Source organism: Gavia stellata, chromosome 3, assembly GCF_030936135.1.
Source record: "Gavia stellata isolate bGavSte3 chromosome 3, bGavSte3.hap2, whole genome shotgun sequence".
Lineage (NCBI taxonomy): Eukaryota > Metazoa > Chordata > Aves > Gaviiformes > Gaviidae > Gavia > Gavia stellata.
Window position 1 is genome coordinate 5,114,171 of NC_082596.1, and position 25,417 is coordinate 5,139,587.

Genomic DNA, 25,417 nt, shown 5'->3' on the forward strand with positions numbered 1-25,417 from the left:
AAACAAGATCAACCAATTGTTTGCCAGAGAACAAATGCTGTTTTAATATTTTGACTTCATTTTTGTTGGTTAATGATTGAGACTAAGTGCAAATATTTCAAATTTCTTCAAATATTAAAGTTAGAGCTGAAGCGTACAGTTATAGCGATTGTGTTATTCCAGTTTTCCCTGTTACCTGTTAAGGCATGCAATGCTATTTGTGTGATACTGTTAAATCATGGTTACTGAAGTGCTTAAAAATTTTAGTCTATAACTGACCTTCTTTCTTGTCCTGGTCTGATTTTTCAATGGCTCCATTTTTTGTGAAATACTGCTTCACATGATTGTGAAACTAGCAGGAGGACTTTTCTTTACCACATTTAGTAGCTTTCAGTAACAAATGGTTTCCAGCTGTGCAACTGAAGCTTTCAGGTTTTTGTGTTCTCATGTTAGAAAAAGGTTTGAAGCAGCTCTGGGACAAAACCAATGTTCATTGTGTGGACATGAAGCAGTTAAGCAAAAAATTACCAAGAATATTGGTGGACTTGCAAAATTGTCAGCTGTCAGAAGCAGCCAAAAAAAGGTAATGAAAACAATTTGGTATGAAATGGGGAAATTGTACTATGAGGTTGCACTGAACAAACTGAGAAGTATGTACTCGAGTGGCAATACTGACTATGGCTTTGTTCAGCTTCATTTGGCTGCAGCAGTTCTATGATCCTGATCTTTCAATGAGTCTGGAGAGATACTGGAGAAGAAAAAAAAATTATGAACGTATTTATTCCAGATGAGAAAATAACCCGTCATTTCTCACTCAATAAATGAGTCTCTGTAATACCTACACAAGAGTATCCAGTAGTGTTTCCAGCTGCAGTGCAGGCTTTTAAAGCTGTTGAGGTGAATTCACAGGTCAAAGGATCAAGTGGTGATTGCTTTCCTGCTGATACATACAAGCATCAAGACACTAGGTGGGTAAAGACCTCCAAGAGTAGCTGTTTCCCATCTCTTCTTTGCAAAGAGAAAGTTAGGTACTAGTGGTAACTGTTTCACTCACAGACAGTCTTCTAAACTATGGGTCAGGAGACGTAGTAGTTGAATAGATCCTCCCAGGAGGGTGGTGCAGTTTCTGATTGTGTCAAAATACGATGACAGCCAGGCAGATGCTAGGAAAATTCCAAGCTGTTTGAAAGCAGCAGTCTGTAGCAGTTTTTTTGGCAACTATTAGGCTTTGCAAATTTGACTAAGTAGTGAAGTTTGTATCATGGATTCATACCGTGGAGGTGCTCAGTCAAGGGAGAAAGGCTCCAACATGTGCTTTCACAAGTGGCTCTCAGGCAAGATCATGCAGCTTTTGCTCTTTTGCATCATGAATGCTTCTTGACATGTCCTATTGATGTAGATTCCTTTAGCATCTCAGCTGAGATGCAGTGCGAAGTAAAAAGTAATAGAGCTGCTGGCTCGGCGGCAGCAGCATGTTTTAAACTGCTTTTCATATAATATCAGCGTAGAAAAATGTCTTGTTTTAGCCTTGTCTTTGCAGAAAGCGTGCTGAGCTTCTACTGTGAAAAAAAAATGCGACTCTAAAATCTATAAACAAATTCTTTTTGCAAGTGGCAGCATGCTTTCTTTGAATACAATAATTGACAGTGTTTCACTCTAGGAAATGAAAGCCAATTCTTCAGAATGACAGACCTCCAGTTTCAAGCAGAATTAAGTGCATACTGTAGTGTTGTCTTCATCATTCTTGGTAGCTGTGATGCTTTCCATCTCAGTGAATTCTGCTTGTACTGTGTGCCCTTGCTCACATAACATGGCAAATAACAACCTGAATGCTGTACCCTGAAATTTTTATGAAAATACCCAGTCTTGAACCACTACAACTCCTGGTTGGGTACGCTGATCTGAGTGTGTGTGTATGTCTAATAATGTATTTTTGGGAACATTTCCTTACACACAATTAAAATGCGGTGAATGGCTCAACAGACGGTTCAATGAAACATAGACACAAGCAAGGCAATTTGTCAGCTGTATGGCATTAATTTCATAGCGAAGGCGATTACAATCAGTGTTTATTTGCTTTGAAAGAGCATGTACTCATGGCCTTAGCAGCTTACAAACTAAGCTGGATTGATGTGGGCAGCACAAACATCAGTGGATGTTTGTGCCTTTCAAGGCCCAAGATGGTGTTTTGGGCAGTAGCGTTTTTTACAGGATGTGTTTCTCTTGCGTTTTTTCTCACTTCTCCCTCTCACAGCTGCTACGCAGTATTTTTTACCCTTTCTTAAATACGTTATCCCAGAGATGCCACCAGCATAGCTGATGGGCCCAGCTTTGGGCAGCGGCGCGCCCATTTTGTAGTTGCCTGGAACTGGCTCTCTCCGACACGGCGCTCGCTACTCCTGGTCTCTTCTCCCAAAGGCCACCCCTATAGCACCCCTCGCTGCCAAAACTTTGCTGCATAAACCCAACACCTTTGTCTAAGCAGTTCTTTTGGAAAGCAGTATTTGCTATCACCCTTCCCTTTCTATTTTGTTTTATCGTTGAGTATCTTGATCTCTGAAATATTTTCTAGAAATAGTTTAGTTACTGAACGGTTATTTTTATTGGTAGCACATATATGGAGGAATGTTCACTGTGCTTTAAAACAATATAGGTCTAAGACTTTTCAGCGATCTCATTTTCCCCTCTAAACACACACTCTCAGCCTTCTTTCTGTTTGCAGACTCCCATTTCATCAGAGAAATATAATTTTGTGTTCAGGCCATGTATTTCCAAATAGACATTTTTTCTGGAGACGCAATTGTATATATGTTGTTGAAAATAATTGTTGGATAAAATTCATAAGGATTTATTGTACATTATTGAAGATAACCCAAGTAATGTATGTTTGTTTGAATGTTCTTGTATTTTTAAGCAAAACCAAAGAAAAATGTTCTTATTTGTTGTTATGATTTAGTAGCATAATATAGTACAATTATTTTAAGAATTAAGTACTTTTAACACAAGATTACATAAAAATTGATTTGTTTCTCTTCTTTGCCTTTGGTATTGTTTCACCTGATGTTTCAGAACAGGGCTTATTCACATAACAGTGCTATTATTAATAACCTTAACATGCTTGAGGCCAATTGTGTTGGATATGTAGATTTACTAGATAGATTGTAGAAACTTTTGTCTTGACAATGAAAAGATTAACAAAAAGCAGGTGTAGACTGAGACTTGAAAAATTCTGAAAAAGTCCAGAAAACTGTCTTGCTTAAGGTCACTTAATTATATTTGATCCATCCATTAAGGCTTCTGCAGTGTAACTCTAAGCATTGTATGCAAACAGTAGTTGGCATTCCATTAGAGTTATTTTGTATAAGTACAAAAAAACAAGTAAAACTTTAGGTTATGACTTTATCTTAAACTTTTGTTACGTGTAAGTTTGAAATTGTTTTTTAATTTTATTTTAAACCAATTTATTTTCTAGAAAAGAAAGATGTAACACAGAGCTTGGAAAGCTACACAGCAAAATGCCCTGGTACAATGGAATTCATCACTCTTCCAGATGGTTTGAAGTTGCCTCCTGTTCCGTTCACTAAATTGCCTATTGTGAGGTAAGACTCCAAAATACAATCTTTAACTTTTCCACAGTACCTGTCAAATTTTAAAGGATACTGGAAGGATGTAGTCTTCTCAGTTTACCTAAGTTGTTCACAATAACATGGAAAAATGTCAAAATGTCAAATTGTTTTGAGAAGTTCTTAGGCAAAAATAGAGCCTTTGAGCAGGAAATACTTTCTGTGGTCCTTAGTTCCAGAAGGAGAGAGGTTTGTTTGTTTTTTTTTTTTTTAGAACTGTCATTCAAGAGCTTCTGATAGAATCAAAAAAAGTATTTTGTAATTGCAGCTGAGATTTAAGTTAGATACCTGATCATACTGAAGGTCCATGAGTTGGATGCTGTCTCCATCTGTGGAGCTTGGAACTCAGCTGGAACTGATGCCTTTTGTAACTGATGCCTTTCCAGATGCTGTATTTTCAAGCTGGCGCCTTCACTGGCCTCTTTTAAATCTATGTTCCTTTTCGAGCCTGTGTGCCAAGGCACGTCATGCAGTCAGTCCAATGAATAATACCTTGTTTAGATTAAAGCCTAGCATGAAGTATTAGAGAGAGTCAGAGAGAGAGAGAAAACAGCCACTGGGCATCAATAATAAAAGAAAAGGCTAGAAGAAAATCTTTGTCAAGAAGTGGCTTTTTGAAGGAAAGATAATTGCTATTCAGAAAAAATATGGTAGAAGTTATTGAAAAGAGTTCTCAGATTTGAGTTCTCAGTGGGATGTCACCAAACATTTCATGAAGCAAGAGCTCTGGTATCACAAAGAAATAATAAAGTGTATAACCAAAGAGTGAAAATTGTATTTATTTTCGGATTACTTTTAGTCTCTAAAATGAAAATGCATATTCTACTCTATGACCATTTTTCATGATACAACTAGTTTTACTATGTTCTCTCTAACTTCAATATTTTTTTTCACATTTTCTGAAGAAAGAGACCTTGTCTAACTATTTGTAGTGCATTTAACATGATAGGTCTGTTCGCACTAACAGTTTGTTGTGTGGGAGGTGCTCGCTTAAGGTACAGGTTTGACTGGAGCATATGGCTGTATGCGGTCAGATGGAATTGGATGCGGAATCGGAAAGGTCACACTGTTTCCAGTGGCGTTCTGGAAACAGTTTTGTTTCCTGGTTGGACCAAGTACAAAGCTGCGCACTGCCTAGCCACCTGGGTCACCCCACTTTTATCGTGTACTCATGGGGGAAAAATGCGTCTTCCCTGAGGTCTTCCAGCATTGTCCCCTCAGCGGATTCAGTTAGCGCTGACGAGGCACCTGGGGTGACTCTGCAGATTATCTGCTTTGTGTTGCCTGTTCAGTGGGGCAGTGCATACTTCAGAGTTGCAGCGGGTTATCGACTTCTTGGCTGGAAAACATGCAATGTGGGCATACGATCCCAAAACCTTAACTGTTACAAGCAAAGCCACATATTACAGTGGGAAAGTTAGTTGACTTATTATCAGCTGACCTTGGGGTTGATTTAGTTACACAAAAAATCTATGTATGGAGCTAAACTAATCGTATTTGACTATCCTAGGTCATATTTGCAGTCAAGACACATATGTAGTCATTTCCAGGTTTTTCTAACCTAATTTAGGTATCTGCTTTAGGATGAGTTGAATTACTGATGTATGTGGACTGTATTGACTCATTTTCCATTGGCCTTAAAGATGTTGTATTGGGTTTGTGTGGCAGCGTTTTAGCAGTGGGGGGGTTACAGGGGTGGCTTCTGTGAGAAGCTGCTAGAAACTTCCCCTATGTCTGATAGAGCCAATTCCAGCCGGCTCCAAGACGGACCTGCTGCTGGCCAAGGCTGAGTCCATCAGCAACAGTGGCAGCGCCTCTGTGATAACAGATTTAAGAAGGGGGGGAAAAACTGGGAAACGGCAGCTGGAGAAGAGAGGAGTGAGAATATGTGAGAGAACCAACTCTGCAGACACCCAGGTCAGTGCAGAAGGAGGGGAGGAGGTGCTCCAGGCGCCGGAGCAGAGATTCCCCTGCAGCCCCTGGTGAAGACCATGGTGAGGCAGGCTGTGCCCTGCAGCCCATGGAGGTCCACAGTGGAGCAGATATCCACTTGAAGCCCATGGAGGACCCCACGCCAGAGCAGGTGGATGCCTGAAGGAGGCTGTGACCCCGTGGGAAGCCCACGCTGGAGCAGGCTCCTGGCAGGACCTGTGACCCCGCAGGGGACCCACGCTGGAGCAGTCTGTTCCTGAAAGACTGCACCCCATGGAAGGGACCCATGCTGGAGCAGTTCGTGAAGAACTGCAGCCCGTGGGATGGACCCTCGTTGGAGAAATTCGTGAACTGTCTCCCATGGGAGGGACCCCGCGCTGGAGCAGGGGAAGAGGGTGAGGAGGAAGGAGCGGCAGAAACAACGTGTGATGAACTGACCGCAACCCCCATTCCCCGTCCCCCTGCGTAGAAAATCGGGAGTGAAGTTGAGCCTGGGAAGAAGGGAGGGGTGGGGGGAAGGTGTTGTTTTTTTAAGATTTGGTTTTACTTCTCATTATCCTACTCTGATTTTGATTGGTAATAAATTAAACTAATTTCCCCAAGTCAAGTCTATTTTGCCCATGATGGTAGTTGGTGAGTGATCTCCCTATGTCCTTATCTCGACCTACGAGCCTTTTCCTCATATTTTCTCTCTCCTGTCCAGCTGAGGAAGGGGAGTGAGTGAGCGGCTGTGTGGTGATTAGTCCGGCTGGGACTAAACCATGACAGATGTCCAATGACAAGTTCAGGTCTGTGTGTTAGATGAGTTCCCTGGTAAGCACATTCTGAAGGCAGGTTCCCAGCTAAATACATGAAGGAGGCCTGTATTTCTTCTCCTGAAAGTTTTTAGACAACAAACTGTGCAAATTTTAACCTAGCTTTTTTTTAGGAAGAAAAATTAAATCGTATTAAAAAGGGTGCTAACTAAGCAAACTTGTGTAGTCCTTTCTAGTACTTGAGTTATGTGATTGTAGAGAGAAGTTAGAGCAACAGCTTCCATGAAAATGTTTTTAAGGCACAGTACTTTGTTTTGAGAGCAAGAGTGCTGTCAGCCACTTAGTGCCTCTTGCAGATCTCTGTTTGAAGAATAGTCTTAATATTACACAGCATAAAACCAAAACTACCTTCCTTAATCTATATGGTATCTGTCTGTCTTGTTTCTGCAGATATTTGACAGCCATGATGCTAAAGTTCCGTTACGAGTCTAACCCTTAACTCGTGCTAAAAAAAGCAGCATTGTGTTTAGCTGTGAAGTGCTAAATCCTGAATTAGTCTCAGGTTTTTGCTTTTTTGCTTAACTTTTAAACCATGGAGGAGGTGGATTGTACTGGATGTATTCCATAGCGCTTTCTTCTTGTTCTTCTCCGTACTGAATATTGAAGAAAATTCAAGTCTGGAAGATACGGGAAATGCTGATTGAATCCTTTTTTACAGGAGTCGTGCATATGGAGGCCAGTCAAAACTTTGGCAACAGATTACCAAGACTTCAATGGGAAAGGCTCTGCCTCACTTAAAATATTTTGTACGCTGCGAGACGGGGACAAGCGCATTATATTCACTTGTTATTCCTAGGCCTAGCTTTAAGAAACTGCTCACCATCCAGGTGCTTCATTTACACTATCAGCTTGCACTGACGCAGCTGCGCTTGGAGCGTTAAAAATAGTTGCTGCTGTTTTGCCATGGGGTGAGGAACCCAGCATCAACATTGTTTAACAGTTCAGAATTGCTGTTTGTGCTCCTCTCCTTCCGCCCTCCTTCTTGTCTTTTGAAAGATCTATAAAGGCCACAGTGATAAAAATCCGTAATCCAACAAAGTATTAGTTGCATCTAAATATAAAGCCTCCAGTTACCTCTACACAGCAGACCTGTAGAGCTGTCCAGCTAGTTGGAAAATAGCCGTGCTGCAGGACTGCAGAGCACATTGAGCTGAATCATGCTAAATTTTGAGACATAAATTATAAGTGCGTGGAAATGTGGTTTTGATCAGTGTTGAATAACCTAAGCTTATGATTCAGTCCATGCTAGAGCCCTCTAGAAACATAGATTTACTGATGATGATGGCTTCTATTTACTGGTGGCATTTTGTGGTCTACTAGTTTTTAATCCATTTAATGTGGGGTGCTTATTTTGGATGCAGATTTCTTAATCAAAATACTGTCAAACATTGAAATGCCACAGTGAAATTGGAACATAGATGCACTGTTATCTTTTTCTCCCCCATCCCTATAAAGCAATAGAAGAGAATTGGCTTGACAAAAATCTCTATATTCCATTACTCATGTTAATTAGTATTTAATGCCTAGCTGCCCTTTATTTAAGTGTGGTATTCTTTATAGTCTTTTTTTGTGTCTATATGTCTTTTAGCCAGATGCTTGGTCTATTATTGACATGCTTTAAATATTATCATATTATTATGTATTTTCTTTTAGCCTTTGGAATTTTGGGAAATTTTTTTTTGACATTTCAAATACTGTAGTGCAATCTGGAAAGCTCCTTGATTAATTTTTATTTCTTTTGATGAAGCTTCATAAATTAAAAGCATGTTGGATTCCAAAGTATTCCATTATAGCATACTGTGGAATCATCATCTAGTGTTTTCTCAAATAAAAAATAGAAGACTTTATTGTCTTTCTAATAGATGCACTATTCCCATTTTCATAACTTATCTGTGTTAAAACTCATTTTCTTACTAATATACTTAAAAGAAGAAAAAAAATTCTTACTTTTTACCACTGATGTCTTTTAGTTGTCCTTATATACTTTTCTTACTACTTTAAATTTACCTGGTGCCATTTTTATCCTTCCCTCTGTTTACTTAGCAGAGTGTGGTTTTTATAATTATTTTCATTTCCCCTCTTAGCAAGGTTGTTTTTAATTAACACGACTTTTTCCAAATACAAGGATTTGATCTTCTGGGTAGGTAGTGAAATTATTTTGTAATTCCTAATTGTCACTTATTTGAATTCAGTCAGGCTGGGCCAGGGGCTAGAAAATGGGCATTACTGAAGCTTTTCACACAAAGGAATCAAAAAATATGCCATGTTCCACGTATGACCTGTAAGGGAATAGCAGCCTCATATGTGGTTGAAGAACATTCCACTGTTACGCATTAAGATAAAAGAGGTTGTCCACCAGTATTTATATAACAATGATGGATGAGCCAAAGCACTTCTCTCTCTCCCTAAAATAAAATTCCTTTTTATTAGCACTTTATCAAATTTAATGTTTGTTTCTTCAAACAAGTATCATTCACATGTTTTGCTTTAAGTTGCATTCTAATTTGTAAGAAAATTCTATCAGAAGAGGTTTTAAAATATGAAATATTCAGGAATCTGTCATAGTTTCTCTTTATTCCTTAGGCTCCTTGTCTGTTGTTTTGCATTTGATTGCGATGTTGACACTAAGTATCACCAACAGATAATATGTGGATGTGATTTATTTCTTGTTCCAAAATACTTTGTGTTGTCTAGTAACTTCTTATCAGGTGTTTTATATCACAGAGATAACATGTCTGTGTAGTGTTACTCTTACAGCTGCATTATTTTTCAACAGTAGCACATTATCTTGGTTTTCTTGTATATATGTACTTTTTATTAGTGTGATATTGATACAACTGTTCTTTATTGTGCTGAGTTCCTAAATGTGCTGAGGACTTAAATTATTGTCATGTTCTCAGTAACAGTTTATTGTTTTGAAATTAAGTATAATTCTGTAACTTTGGCAAGTGAATTACTTCAGTTATATCCTATAAATGATGCACAACTCTTTTAACATGTGAAAGAATATTTATCTGCTTTTCAGAGTGAAGACACTTGATTTTAAGTTGTTTCTATGACCTTTACAGCTGAGGAAGGCAGGTTTCTTTCTTAGTGCTCCAGTGCTCTTATTATAGTATTTGAAGAACTTCATAAAACATGACAACCTAATCATTACTGTAACATTTATAACCATTTATAACCTTGGTTTATTATAGCATTATCGAAGAATTACAGTGAGAGAAGTTTCACTGTGGGAGGTGGATGTGGGGGGGAGAAGGGAGTTAATCTTTGGGGGTTTTCTAGCATTCTTGCACTTGGCCTCTTAATTGGTTTTAGAAGTCTCCTAGGTTTTTAGCTAGGCTCTGTTGTTCATGTCTTGGTACATGCCTACTGTGTCTTGAAGTATCTTTTAAGAGAGGTTTACTGCTGGAAAGTTTTGTAAGCATTTTATTTCATTCTTGCTTGTCTCCCTCAGTGTGGTGGGATGCCTCTAGCAATTGGCAAAAATGGTAGTTTTATTCTACATGATTTTTTTTTTTAACTTGAAAACCAAATTTTTAAAAAGTTGGAGATTTAATCGATGAGTGATTGTAAAGGGGAGATTCTTGTCTCTTGGTGATGTTCTTAATTAAAAGCACAAAAGCTTAACAGACTGTAGCAAAATATGATACTGAATGGTGCCTTTATTCACCTTTTGTTTTTCCTTTCCTCCCTCCTTCCTGACTCTAAGTAACTAGGATTCTTGCAGGCTTTTATAATGCTGCTACTTTTACTGAATACACACTAATTCAGTGCTTGTTCTTATGCCCAGTGTTTGTTCTTTAATTTCCCATCAGCATTGGAAGGCCAGTGATTTCCCTGCATGCTATTGTAGGGATTTGGGTCTAACAGGGATATAGTCTAATAAATCATTTGTTTTCTGTCTACTTGGAATTGCTTTCTGGTCGTTCAACAAACGCACTTGAATTTCTGGGATGTCTTCTTCCTTCCAGAAGCAACTCTGTGCATTTTAACTGTTTTAAAATCTGTTTTATTCACCTTGGAGAAGTTCTTTATTTGTATTACATTGTCCAATGACATTTTGTCTGGCTTCTAGTTTGGGCTTAAGTTAAATACTTGGTTGCTTTCTGCGCTGGACTTGTTGTGCATCTGTTGTTCAGTCTGCACTTAATTTGGAAAATAATAGCTGGATTTCAAGTCATCGATCTGGCTAGTTTTGGTTTTGTTGGTTTCTATGGAAGATGTTTTTCCTTTGGTAATTGTTTTCTGAGAGCTTTCTGAAACTTTGTCTTTAGTTTTCTTGAGTTGGTATTACTTTCTTTTGTACTGTAGTTGTTTACTTCATATTTTCCATTTCAGGTATTTTAATCAGTACGTACTCAGAGTGTCATTTCATTTTTATCAGTTCATTTTTAACACAACCATCTATAAAATCATTTTTACTCAACAGATCTGTGAAGCTCTTGAACCTCCCGACCAGTCTCCGACCTCACAAAATGAAAAGTCTGCTTGGTCAGAATGTGTCAGCCAAAAGCCCCTTCATATATTCTCCAATTATTGCACACAGTCGTGGGGAAGAACGAAATAAGAAAATAGGTAAGAATATTTTGGAGTATTTTCTGTTTTGTTAAATTAGAAAATCTTTCTTGGTTAAGGAAAGCAAACCTGAACAACACTTGTATTTGAAATAATCAGCTTTTTAGCCTGAAGTTCTGAAGGAGCAAAACTTTGTTCTCTGTGGGACAGTTTCAAATTCAAAAGAGGAATAAAGTCTCATAGATGATAAAATTGATTTTCAGAGGAGATAAACTAGTTTTATTTCCTTCTCAAACAAAAGAGAAATCAGGGAAAACTCAGTTCTGACACTTCTGTTTGGCAGCAGCCAGCTTAGCCAGTTATCATGTGTGGTGCCCTGAGCTAGACGCGCTGTTGGGGTTTCCCCTTTTCTGGTAAGGATATCATCATGGACACAAAGAAATTAGGATGAATGAGCTGCAGTTTCTTGCACAAAAGATGCAAATCCTTAGGAAACTGGATGGTGGTAGTTCATCACCCACAGAATCCCAGTGTTAGACTATTGGGATTTTAAAACTGGTTTTCAGTTTATCTCTTTGAGGAGAAAAAAATGCATCTAGTTGATATACTATTATGATTTAACTTAAACACAGAAAGATTAACTGTCTGATTGGTCAGTTTTTCTTAAAGACAGTTCAGCAAAGATCAAAAAAGCCTTAATGTTTGGAATACTAGTCATTTTTCTGCTAGAGGATTATTTCATTTCTTATAAAGCTCTTCAGTGCAGTAATTGTGCCATTGGAAATAGATTACAAGGCTTGTTTAAAATCCTGGATTAAGTTACAAATGTCCGTAGTCCTTTTTGTTGCTTTTGTGCATATCACAGGCATGATAATTTTTAACATAAGCACTAGCGTCAGCACAAAAAGGACTTGTGTGACTATGGAATAGAACTGATTGTGTAAACTTGAATACAGAAATTTGCAAAATGGTGTTTATCTTAACTTGGCTCCTTATGTTACTGTTTTTAGTACTGTGTAATCACCAAAAAAAAGAAAAAGTAAAAAACCAGTACTTTGAAATGTCATCAAGGTTTTTCTGTATCATGCTCTGAATTATAAAATACTAAACATTTAGCAGGTCATTGTCAGTAGTGGCTCCAACTAATTCCTCAAATAGGTAGTTCAGAAATGAGTCAGGGCAGGAACTTTTGAGTAGGAAAGCTTGTGTGCTCCTCAGCACCCAAACTTCATTTTCTGTCCCCTGCTCCCCGCCACTTTCAAGCAGAAATGCATATGAGAGATGTGGAATGCTTTCCGCTTCCCATATTCTCCGTTTCTCTTGTTAGTGGTAGTGTATTGCATTGCTCTCTGGGACTCCTTTTTTGTCTCTCTCCTTTTTTACCCTTCCGACAGTCCTCTCTCATCTAGTTTTAAAATTAGTTTTCCCCAGCAGTGTAGCAACCCCTTGGCTTGTTTGTCTGCATTGTGCCTGGCCTGCAGAGCCAGTACTCGGAGAATCTGTGTGGTTTTTTCATTCTAACATGTGGGGCCGCAGGCTTTTTCTACACGATCTTCTAGGTTAGATGTTGCGCTTAATCCTCCTGGGCTGTGGACCCCTGATTATGATTGATATCCCTCACCGTGAGACGAACATGCACATTTTCTAATTTGTTTTATGATGATGTGTATTTTCAAGACATAGTGGAAACATGAGGAATTGGGAGGTATGCAGAGGTATGGATTATTATCTGGCAGTTTGGATGGACATGGCTTAGTGCTACTTTGCTGCAGTACTACTTTGATTTCAAAAGATGAAGGGCAAGAAATTTTAAAGAAGGGCAAGAAATTTTAAAGAAGGGCAAGAAATTTTAAAGAAGGGCAAGAAATTTTAAAGATGTACACTTTTAATGTAATGTAACTCAATTTGTTTAAAAATTGATCACAATTAAATTTTCAACATTTAGTCTCTTAGATATACCTTGTCATGGTTTTTTACATTTAAATAAAACCTTATTGTGAATCTTGTCAGACAGTTGTATTATGCAGTATTCTTGTACCCCAGTGGATACAAAAGGAACCTGCATTTTTTGAAACAGTTCAAGTTAGGATTTGTTTATGTGCTGTGTGTACCACAGGAGTTTTATATTATACAGGGCAGTTTCTCCTTTTAGGTTTTTATTTAGCCTAGGGAGATGTCTGAACTGCTTGTGATCCTGTAAAGCATTTGTCTTTTGAAGTATATACACAGTGCATTCACTTTTAAAAGCCTCTAATGTTTCATTCAAAGGTTCGCAAACAAAAGAATGTGCAAAATAAAATCAGATACTTCCCTTGAAAGAAGCTGAGAAATTTAATAAACTTTGAAACTAATGAGAATATTTTAATGACATGTATTTAACTTTAATTAAAACAACAACAATAACAAATGAACTGTGTTTTTCTTACATGGAAATATGTAAGCCATATTTTGCTTAAATTATTGTTACAGCAAAGGAAATCAAGTACTGCTGACAAACAAAGGGAAACAAAACCCTTTAGAAAGTCTTGAGGAAATATTTTCAGCTTTCAGCTTGATAAGCTTTTCTGATAGGAAACAATAAATAGGATAATTAAATTCTGGTTAAATTGCTTTAATAGTACGCTAGTCATAAGAAATAAACCCTACTGATTTTTGACATAAAGTGGTTTTCTTTGTTTTACAGTGCTAATAGTCTGAAGCAGCAAGAATGTATTCCATAGTTCCATTAGAAAATCTGGCAACTAATGTCATACCTATATTAGATGATGTATTTATAGCTCTTCACCTAGGACCATATAATCTGATTTTACCTTTCCTTTCAAAAGCTTTTCCCTGAAGGAAGCAATTCGGTAGCATTGTCCTGGCGTCATTTTACAGGGGATAGCTAGACCTTCTGGAAGGGAAACCAGAGGCAGCTACTGAGGTCTCTAGAAGTGGGAGTGTCTTTCTGGTGGTGGTAGAGACTAGTCATGTTTTCCTGTGAAAATGAGAAGACTATATATATATATATATATTTTCTGCCCCCACCCCCTGCAGATAAATCATAGAACAACCCAGGTTGGATGGGACCTTGAAAGATCATTTAGTTCAACATTTCATAGCACAGGGAGCCTAGGTAAGATCATCTAGCACCCTGTCCAGTTGCATCTTGAAAAGCTCCAATGATGTGGACTCCACCATGTCTCTGGGCAGGTTGTTCCAGTGAATGATTGTTCTCACTGTAACAAAAATGTTTTTCTTATATTGCGATGAAGCCTCTCCCAGTGCAACTTGTACCCATTGCCCTTGTCTTCTCCATGTGGCTCCTTGTGAGGAAAGAGCCTCTGTCATCTTTGTAGCCACCCTTTAAGTACCAGATTACTGTGAGGAGATCCCCCCCCACAAGCCTTCTCTTCTCCAGGCAGAGAAGAGACCTAACTCCTTTAGTCTTTCCTCTTGGGGCAGTCTCTCCAGCCCCTTGATCATCTTCGTGGCCCTCCTTTGGATCCTCTCCAGTCTGTCCATGTCTTCCTTGAACTGTGGGAGCAGAACTGGACACAGTACTCCGGGTGCAAACTGTCAAGGGCTGAGTAGAGTGGGATGATCACATTTCTGTCTCTGCTAGCAATGCCCCTGCAGATGCAGCCCAGCATCCCATTTGCCTTCCCTGCTGCAGTGGTGCACTGCTGACTCCTGTTCAGCTGGTTGTCTGTCCACCAGGACCCCCAGGTCCCTTTCAGCACGCCTGCTCCCCAGCCACACAGAGATCCCTGCCTGTACTGGGCTCTGCTTATGTCATCGCACGTGCAGGACCTTTGTGCTTGTCACAGCTTTGCACGCTACCCCACAAAGTTCGTCAGTTTAAAGCAAGATTGGCAAGTCAGCCGATCTGCTAGTGAATATTCTCCTGCCTCTTCTAGCTAGGTGTATCCTATCTCTCCCCAATAGGCTGTATTTGTTGAAGGACTTCCCATGATTGTAGAAACCAAAGCCCTAGTGACGACACCAGCCATGAAGCCATGTATTGATCTGCATGATGAGTCGACTTCTGCCTGCGCCCCTATCTCTGACTTGCGAGAGAGAGAAGGTCACTTGGGCACCTGTCCCTTTCAGTTGTGCCCCCAGGTCTCTGAAGTCCTGCTTGACACTGCCCAGGTTTTGCTTTACCATGTCATTAATGCCCACATAGAAAAGAAGTAGGTGACAGTAGGGGACTGCTTTTAACTATCTGTGGCAGTCCTCTCCCTCTGACATCCCAGATCTTGGCTCCTGGTAAGCAGCAGACCTCCCTTGACTGTACACCAGGTTGGCAGATAGGTGCCTTGGTGCCTTTCTGCAGAGTGTCACCCACTACTAGCACTAGCTGTGTCCTTTTGCAGCTTTTACTATGTGCTGTTGGTGTGCTTCTCCCTGTGAGTCTTGCTTCATATCTGTTGCTGGTTGGTACATAAAAGGAAGGGGAGTGAAGTGATAGCCTGTCCTACGGGTCTTCAGAGACCTTGGCACCTCCTTCTCCAAGGTGCTGTCAGTTCGCTGTTGAAGCCCTTTCTCCGGTAGTCTCTGGAGGTCAGTGCCACGGGGCCCCAGTACTTCTTGCAAAGTCTCAAATAATACCCTACTTCTTGTTCGTCCTCCCTAATGCAGCATAACCTACTAACTTCCTCCTGCAGCTCCTCCACCCGCTGCCTGAGTGCACCCCCAGAGCACACCTTGCACAGGCGGAGCTTCCACCCTCCTCCACCCCGGAGGCAGGGGTGCAGCCTGTGCAGCCCTCCTCTGGGACACGGCTGCTCTGATGGCAACCTCTGTCTGGGTGGCTGCCTCTGCTCATCCCAGGCTAGCCTGGAAAGGCAGACGATTCCAGTTATATGCAGCTTCCCGCGCTTTGACCTGGCCACAGGCACGGCCAACACCACCCAGCTCTCGCCCGCCGCTCTCCTCTAGTGAGACCTGTCACCTGGTCCCTCTCCACACACAGCCCAAAGGTGCTGGCGGCCGAGAAACCCCCTCAGACACCCAGCGAGAGCCTCGCAAGCCTCGCACTCCTCTCAGCACGCAGCAACTGCTGCTCCTGCTGCTGCTGCCAGCATTGGCTTCCCACGGTTTGTAAAGAGTTGCTGATGCTTGTGAAGAAATACTATCCTTTTAGAAACGCCATGGTCGCGAAGCAGGTACGCTTTTCTTTTAAAGGGATGATTAGTGAAAGACCACTATCACTTCAGGGGAGAACTAACAGGGTCTCTCTTGCTACTCCTTTTTTTACATACTACAATAAATGGTGAAGATCTTTCCTTTCCCAAACAAAATTAATAGCCAAGGCTCTTGCCTGGTCTTGACCACCATGCTTCTGAGAACCTCAAAGCGCTGCCTAATAAGCCCTTCTAATTCCCTGGAGACCTCAAGCTGCTGGGTAGGCTTGCACAGCCACCAGCTGGCTGGGGTGGCTGTCGGGACAGCAGCCTAAGCCTGCGGGTAAGCAGAGCAAGGAGCAGCAGACTGTTCAGCCTTTCCCGTGCAAACTGCTGATGCTGCTGCCCTCAGTCGCCGCTCCCTGTTTGCACGCCCTGTTCGCGGTGCTCCTGGTGGGTCCCGCTCCCCAGGGGCCGGTTATATGTGGCTTCCCCCGCTTTCACCTGACTGCGTGGACAGCCGGCACCGCCAAGCTCTTACCCACTCCTCTCCTCTGGTGGGACCTGCCGCCGTGCCGGGCGGTCACTCCCCACACGCAGCTCAAGGGTGTGGTGGGCTGGGAAACCCCCTCAGACACCCCGCGGGGCTTCGCAAGCCTCGCACTCCTTTCAGCACGTTGTGCTGCCGCTTGCGGTGCCGACGTCGGCTTCCCGCGGTTTCAGTACTGTTATAAGGAGGTAGTTCAGGGAGTATTCTACACTGAGGGAGGGATCATAGCTGTGAAAATTAAGAAATAAGCCTAGAATCCTTTCTTTTTGGAAGGAAAGACAGATTAAAGCATCAGATAGATCAATGGTTTGCATTTGTTTAGAGTAATACTTAGATGAAATCAAGAGTTTCCAACACGTTCTTCTGGTCACGGACTTTCAGAATCACTTTTTATGTGGTTGCATTGGAAGCATTTTCAGAAAAGACATTCCAGTCTTGTAGTAGCTCTTATAATGTCAAAATTGCTATAATTTACACGGACTGAAGTACCTACTTCGGCTACTAGAAGTGCCTACGTTGATACAGTTAACCGTAACAGGGCTTCAGTGCTTAAATACCTTTGAAGCTCTGTACAATACCTCTTCAGAGGAGCATCTGAATCTTTTGGGAACTGCAGAATGCAGAAGACATCATGGACACTAATAAGCAGTTAAACAAAAAGAAATTTAGACAACATCTCCTACGACTGTGCTTTTGAGTGTTTTGTTTTAATCAACAGTTTTGCTTTTTGGGTTTCATAGTAATATAACTTATTAATATCTCTGAATGTATGTTTTTAATTTCTGCTAGCATTAATTGGAGTTAAACATTTGCATTAAGTACATCTCCCTTGAGCTCTCTAATATTGCTTGCAAAATGTAATCAGGTAGTGAATGATTGTGAGTGTACAATTAGAGTACAGATGGTTTCAATTGTGAGTTACAGTCTTAATATTAATAAACTTGGTTTTTTACTGGACACTGATAGTGCAGAGGCACGCCAATTTAAATGTCATGGAGGCTCACAAAATCAAACCAGACAGGTGATAAACTCAGAAATAAACTTTATTTAAACCAAAATTGTTCAGCAGAAGACTAACTAGAAATGAGGCTTATCAAAATCGTTCAATGCTCCAAGAACATCAGCAAACCACAGGCTGAGGTGACATACGAGGAACTGGTACCGCACAGCCGGCTTTGGAAATGAGGATTCAGAAGGTGCCCCGTCCCTCACCCGTAAGACGAGGGCTCTCGACCTCGAGGAGGTTCCCTGGGCAGCGTCCCGACCCACGGGGAGAGTCCCCAGCCGCAGACCCCTGCTCCAAGGAGGACTGACTCCCTTTGCCCTCCGGCGGGGCTCCATTTATACCCTGGTCGAATCTGAGCTGTGGTCACGTATGGTCAGTGGTCTAGAAGCTTCTCTCGACCGAGGCGTTTCATTGGCTGAGGGCCTTGTCTGTCGACCGAAGGGCCCTGTCTTTCCCGCCCCTCAACCGAGGTGTACAGGTGACGGTCGGCACTCGTCACCGTAAAGGTGTGAAGGTAAAGGTGGGAAAAGTCAGGACACAGCGACCCTCATGCGCCCGGTCTCTTGTCAGGGCGGGTGCACCTGCCACAGACAATTTCTAATACCCTACTAAAAAAGCATTAGTAATTTATGTTAAAATTATTGAGTAAACTAGTCAAAGTTAATCTATGTATGTTATAGATTAGCTTATGGTCATGATTTATTGAACAAAAACTGCCTTTTGTTTATTTGGACTGCAGGTCCTCAGCTTGTGTGGAGAATCTTGTCAGATTCAGTTTTAACTCTAAATGTCAGGTGCATGTGGTTAACGGTGAGAAATTTGGAAGGTAGACAGGATCTTGTGGGCTGAAAAGTTCATGAAGTACTGATGTAAAATAATCTTTCCGCATTGAACAGTTCCTCAGAACTTGCTGACCTCGCTTCCATAAATGTCTCACCTCTTAAATTAAAAAAACCCCAAAATTTTAAACTTGGCAGGTCGAAATGTCTTTAAAGTTGAACCTCTGTCTCTTGTAGTGAGGTATAAACCGAAAGTACTTCTTATTACCTTACCTATTTTTGTTCAAGGTCTCTCCTAAGTGTATTTTCACAAGTTACTTAATTATTTGTGTTATTGCTTAAGTCTCTTTTTTGTGAACCTCAAAAAACCCCTGTATCTATAGATCCTAGTGTCATCTTCGCCTCCCACAGTATCTCCCAAACTACTTACTGTTTCCCTGAGAAAGTTAGTAGGAGGAAACTGAGGTGGCACATTGCTGGTGAGCAGTCGTTTCTTTCTTAATTTAGAATGATCTTTTATTTACTCCCTGTCATCAGCTGTGTCTATATGAAGACTTGTTTCCATTATTTTTAATTTCCTTCTTCCTGTTGTGTTCATTCCTTATCTGATTGCTTCTTATCTGAGTGTTAAATATCCAAGGCAATGTGTACTCTGTACCTAACTCCAAGTATGTAAGCCTTTAAGTGTTTAACGTTAAGGATGTGTTTAAGTACTGTGTTGAATTGATGCCTGAGTTAATTTTGCCGATGTAATGTTGGCGCACTGGGTCTCTGGAGCATTATTACTGTATTAATGAATGCTTCCGGTCCTTTAACCCATCGCTTTGCCTGGGATTTATAGCTTGGGTCCCACAACGCTCTTGAATAGGACATGTGCTGTGAAGATTATACAGAGATGTTAATTTAGAACATAAAGATAATATAGCAATCTGACAGCTCAGTTGATGCTACTTTTTTATAACACTATGATTAGGTAATTCCTGCATTAATTCTATAATCATTTCATGTAGACTTCCAGTGGGTCCAGGGAGATGTATGTGAAGTTCAGTTGATGGTGTACAACCCTATGCCTTTTGAGCTCCGAGTAGAAAACATGGTATGTATCTTTCTGAATCTCCCCTTTCTATTATTCTTCTGAAAAAAATCTCATCTGGACTTTCAGGTATGGTTTTCTATAAATCAAATAGTTTAAAAAAATCATTTAACCCAGTATAACCTCAGTTTAACAGTGCAGTACTGTCAATTTTCTCATACTTGTTGGTGATGAGGTATTGAAATGAAAATCTCTGCCACTGTTACTGACCCGTAAATCAATTCTGTACCTTTCTGCATGGACTAGAACTCATGCTACATAATTTACATATACTTGTTGTCAAGTAATAATTATGGCCTGAAACCTAATAATTAGTGTATACTTTCTACTGTAATTTAAAAATCTGCATTCATCCTAGCTTTTCAAATTCCCATTTTGACCACATTTTTAAAAACCTGAGGAATTATAATAGTTCCGAGAAGCTTTGTTTTTATTAGAAGCTTCATTTCATGCATCTGCTGTTCCAATAACACATGTTATTTGAAAACACCATAAGGTAAAATGATCAGAAGGGAGGATAAAAAGGCTGAAATACCAGAGAAGCATGTAAGGTTAGAAGGATCAAGCCCAAGCCCTCTACTACTTCAGTCAACTGCTTGCAGTGTATCCTGAAATAAAGTAAATTGGGTTTTTTCCTCTCTTTGTGCCAACTAACAGGATTTTTTTTTAATAGTTATCTATTTAAAGGTTAAAAGTCCTCTAACTACCAAACCAACTTAATCTCCACTCAGTCCTAATCCAGTGTTGTCCTTTGTGTTTAATATTTTTACCTTTAATATTGCTTTAAAAATAAATTCTGTCTTTTAGAGCCCATTGTTCTTCTAGGCTAAGTGAATCAGTGTATATTTATTTGCTCAGGATTTTTGTTTGTTTTTTTTATCGATAGGTCTACCGCAGTGGCTAGTCAAACAATTTGACCTAAATTACTGATAGTATGCCACATATAATAAAGTGTTTTTCCATGGAAAACGAACATGCCCAAAGATTGTGCTTATAGCATAATAAAATTCATTCTTGGAAGCTAACACACTGGTTTCTTCAGCAGCATTTTCTCTAACCCTCACAGAAGTATTCCAAATTGTTAGGAATGAATAGAAAAAGTAATTGTAAAGCTGCGCATCAGAAATGACTCTATATAGGAATTAATTTATTTAAGAACATTTTGATTTATAGTCTAGTTTGTATTGTGTAAGTAATGCTGTAATTATATATTAAAAAAACTGTGTTCGGTTAATTTCTTAATGAGGAAATTTCTTATGAGTGCTTACATACACTTAAGAACTCAGAATACAGTTATTTGCATAGATGTGTACTCCATCCATCCCCTGAGCAAATTAATTGTAGTAGCGTGAATACTTCTTTTTACTGTTAGTGTGATAAAGTTCTATCTTTGAATTAATACTGAATTTCAATTTCATTGGTAAGCATAAGAGGAAAGCAGGCATGCAAACTAGATACAAATAATTGAAGTGATTAACGTAATTCTTTAGTCAGTGCTCCATAAATAGAGTGCTTTGAGAAATTCTGCTGTGCGCTAATGTCATCTCATCGGTAGAAATTAGTTGATTTTGTTTGATTTGTCTCTGGTATCAAGACTGTAGCCAGCAAGTTGAGGAAAAGTAATTATTCCCCTCAATTTGGCATTTGAGAGACAATGTCTTCAGAATTAAGGCCAGTTTTGAGCTCCCCATACAATAGAAATATTGACATACTGGTATCAGTCCAGCAGTATTACCACGATGATTGGCAGGTTGGAGGATATGACAGATGAAGACAGGTTCAAAGGGCTTCATCTGTTCCGTTTGTAGAAGAGAAGAATGCCGGCGTTAATTCCTATTGCTTTCCTCAATCCCAAAATGGGAAGGTGCAGTAAAAATGAAGCTAGACTCTTCCCAGAGGCGCCCAGCGTAAGGGTGAGAGTCAGTGAACATGCTGCAGCAATGGAAAACTTCCCTAATAAAAATTTCCCTTTGTTCCAATCATGAGGTTGGTCATACACTGGAACTGGTTGCCCAGAGAGAACGTAGGATCTCCATCTGTAGAAATCTTCAAAACTTGAGTGTATAGGACAGTGAAAAACCTAAACTACCATCAAAGTTGGCCCGGTTTTGAGTAGTGGGCTGGGCAAGAGGACCTCTAGCATTTCCTTCCAGCCTCGATTGGTCTGATTTTCCAGTCTCATCTGTGAGCTTTCTAGAATGTGGGAAAAGTTATTACTTTATCGCAAGAATAAACTCTTTTGTTTTTATTTTAATAATTCAAAGCATTGTTTCATATTTTAAAATGTTTTATTATTAACGTGTACTCATGCCTGCAGTCCCCATGCCCCCTTGTTGGCTGATTTCTCATCATGTATCACATTATTTCATATTATTTAGCCTCATAGAATCATTTTCATAGCAAGCGTATCCTTTTCTGTCATTTAGTGGCAGTTTCAGCTTGTTTGTCCCACAACTTTTTTCTTCTGTCTGACTCAGCAACTTATCTTTGCAGTACGACTTCTCGTTCGAGCTGGTTTCCAATGACTGGCAGCTCTTCTTTGAGGTCTTCATTGCTTGATTTCCTTTGTTCTTTACCCTTTTCGTGGTTCACTATTCATCAACGTGTAACTGTCCTGAAATCTATGATCTTACTCCTTTTTTCTAATTTTCCCTTTCCCTCATCTTTCAGTTTATGATTTGTTGTTCTGTTGGCTTACTCGTTTCATGTTAGATGAATGCTGGAAGCATTGATCCAAACTTCTATCACGATACTTTTCCTAATGTGTCTTCCTGTTTGTTATGGCTGAAAGTTGTGATGGTAAACAACTTAGTACTGAGCACATGCTGTTAAGGAGAATGATTCCTCATTGAAACGTGTCTCTAGCTTTTTTCGTTATTTGAAGTAGTCATGCTAAGTACACGTAGTTTAATTGAGGTATGCTTAAGTAAAAATATTGAATTTTCAGACTTGACATGAGCCTGTGGAGACAAGACTTTGATCAGTGTTGCTCAGATGATAAGCCCTGTACTGTCTGGAAAGTTGATTTTTTTTGTTGTTGTTTTATTTTATTGTTCTCAAAGCTCTTTGCCCATCTTTGTTGTCCTTGTTGTTTATTCCCTGTCATGCATATTCATGATTGGGACTCTATTTAGATACCTATTCTTCATGTGTGTCCCATTTCTGTATTACTTTTCTGTCTGCTTCTATTTCATGTTTTTGTTTTGTCCATAGTTAGAAGGCTGATCCATTGAAAGGTGTTTGTAAAATGACAAATGAAAATGTTTAATCATGGAATATGGAGGTCTAACATAGGTCTAACAACTGTGTATTTTAGTTAGTAAAGCGAAGTAGGAGAGATCATAGGGGTGATCAGACGATGTGCTTTAATAAAACTTTGCAGATACCTTAAATCAACGAAGTGAGAGAGGGACAAAAATGAGCCTAGCTGGCTTTGACTGCAATGGGTTAGATAGTTTTACTATCCTGGTGGTGGAGCCCAAGTTAACAGGAGATGTGACGTTCAGCTGTAAATAATTGTATGTACCACTTCACTTTTTTTCCCCCAGGAATATTGATTTCTGTATAGACTTGTTCAGGTATGTGAATGATAGCTTCTATCTCTTTTGCAGTTACTAAGCCTTTTTTCTGTCCAGGAAAAAATGACCTTCCGCTTTCACACCTTCAGAAAACCCCCAAAATTCTGGGGATTCTCTGATGAATTTATTTTGTATCTTGGGACAAATGTTTGAAGCAGTAAATCGTGGTACAGTCTAGTGAGATCTACTGTTAAAATGTAGGTGAAGATGCACTGCAAAATGTGTTAAGACCTCTGAGATTTTAACTCTTTGTTTCTCAAGTTTCATATTAAAGGCAAACACCCCCCACTCAAAAAAAAAAAACCAACACCCTGAGAAATTTTGAGGGAATGTTATTTATTGAGTGAAAGCATTTTTTCTGCACTTACTGTAGAAAATATAGCCGTGGTTCTAAGAAGGCTACAATATATACAGAGCAGTGTAAACTATATTGAATAATATTGAGAAACTAAAAAATACTACCTCAAAACAGGGGGGTAATGTAGTTTACAGTATTAAAAGCTCATTATTCAAAAAGAAAGTCTTTGTTGTATATTTCTCCTTCTGTTTGGAGCATGTATTTATTTGTTGAGTGTGGTATTTTGATTAATGATGGCTGTTACCTTTTTTTGGTAAACTTAAAAACTGTAATGTTAGCCAAGAGCTCTATGTTGATGTTTAAAAATACCATCTAAAATTTTGATAAACCTTTATGTATAATCAGTCCCATAACTTAGTTTATGATCTTTTAAATTGTTTCCATGAACTGCTCTTCAGTGAGTTCACATCTTTGTACTGTTTCTGCCATCTTGAGAGAAAATTTACTTACAGATATACTACATTTAATTGAAGCTATATGGTCAAGAATGTACACAAAAAAGGTGAGGGGGGAGAAGGATAGAAATGGTTGTGTTTGGTGTTTTCTAGGTCTGCCTAAAATAATCTTATTAGAAATAGTAGGGAAAATTTCCTTTTAAATAAATATTTGGCAGTCTTTGTGTAAAGTATTTGACAACATTGTATAAAGGATGTTCAGCATGAAAACTAAGTTTGATGGCAATGTTACTTTGAAAAAAAGAATTATTGCATTTCAGGATTGGTAAGTAAAGCCTAAAAAAAGCAGTTGCATATTCATGTTGTTTTAACAGCATCCCAAATGCTACCATTTACATACAAGTTGTTTTATTTCTCTAAAAGTAAATCGAGGTTTGAAGTGATTGAAAGATGTGCTGTGATAATAGAATGCATATATTAACTGTAAGACAATTTAAATTGTTTTATAAGAATACAAGGAAATGTAAAATTGGATTTTTTTTGTGTCATTCGTTCCCTGGAGGAAACCTTGTATATGGGTAAACTTCTCCTGTAAGGTCAGAAAGAGCAATGATTACTAAAATATTATTACCTCAAATAAGGTATAAGACTGTGGGGAAAAAGGAATCTAACACTTACTTCCCTTTTTTTGGTGTGTCTGATATGTTTAGGTAAAGGATATGACAGTACTTCAGCCTTAATTTGGTTCTCACTGTTAATCTAAAAACGTTTTAGGCACCAGAGGGCAATGTTGGGCAAACTCTGCTATCCAGCAAACAGCAATATTGAAAATGTCTTTCAGACATTCTAGATATGTCGTTGACTTTTAAAACTTATTTGTGTGGGTTAAGTTTTAAGGGTAAGTATCTTGATTTCAGTTTATGTCTGGAACTCTGAAGCCTAGTTGAGGTTTATATTGGGTTTTTTCCCATTTCGATTAGTTTTTATGCTTTCTTAATTTCTTTACTTTTAAAAACTTGAAGTTTTACTGAATAGTAAAACTCTCTTAATGAGAGAAATGAATGCTGTATTCTCCTTCATGTGAGAATACACTTGAGGCTTTTTTATTTCTAGTCCAGGCATAGTATGTTCTTAGTGCAGGTGTTTTGGCATTTCCATTGCATTTGTTCTCTAGGAAAACTCTTAATTTTCATGGTTTTTGTTGAATAGATGGCGAATGCATTCTTAATGCATTATAAGAAAAATACATTGTGCTGAGGACTTACTTTGCTTTAGCAGTTACCTGTGATCAACATGCTGTGTTTGTGATCAGAATGATCCAAGGGTGTCATTTAGATATAATTTCAGGGGTTAAGGAATAGTGTGCACTGTACATAACATTTTTTTTTTCATCTCTACTGTTACTAAATCATTTTAATACTAGCAATTTCTCTTACTAGTAACTCTTCCTTCTTGTCCATAAGCACATGCATATTTTGGGTGATTGTACTCCAGATGCATTCACGTGCCTTTTTGTCTATTACTGTCTCTATTTATCTTGATTTTTGTCTGGATTTTGTCTGCTGTTAACATACTCAGTTTAAATCCTTTGGCAAGGAAGATGCTTTCTCTGACAGCTGGGTTGTGATCATTGCTTTTCCTGAGCCTTGACCATTAGCCTTTAAAAATATTACCATTGATTTA

At 39.3% G+C, this 25,417-nt stretch overlaps 1 protein-coding gene across 5 annotated transcripts in view; it reads left to right on the forward strand.

Moving 5' to 3' along the window:
* The window catches only part of TRAPPC9 (trafficking protein particle complex subunit 9), a 529,308-nt gene that overhangs the window by 49,728 nt on the left and 454,163 nt on the right, over positions 1-25,417 (forward strand). For all 5 annotated transcript variants that reach the window (XM_059815895.1, XM_059815893.1, XM_059815896.1 and 2 more), the window contains 3 exons: positions 3,452-3,578; positions 10,782-10,927; positions 19,321-19,406. In XM_059815895.1, the coding sequence (XP_059671878.1) occupies positions 3,452-3,578; positions 10,782-10,927; positions 19,321-19,406 (359 nt within the window). The remainder of the gene's footprint in view (positions 1-3,451; positions 3,579-10,781; positions 10,928-19,320; positions 19,407-25,417) is intronic.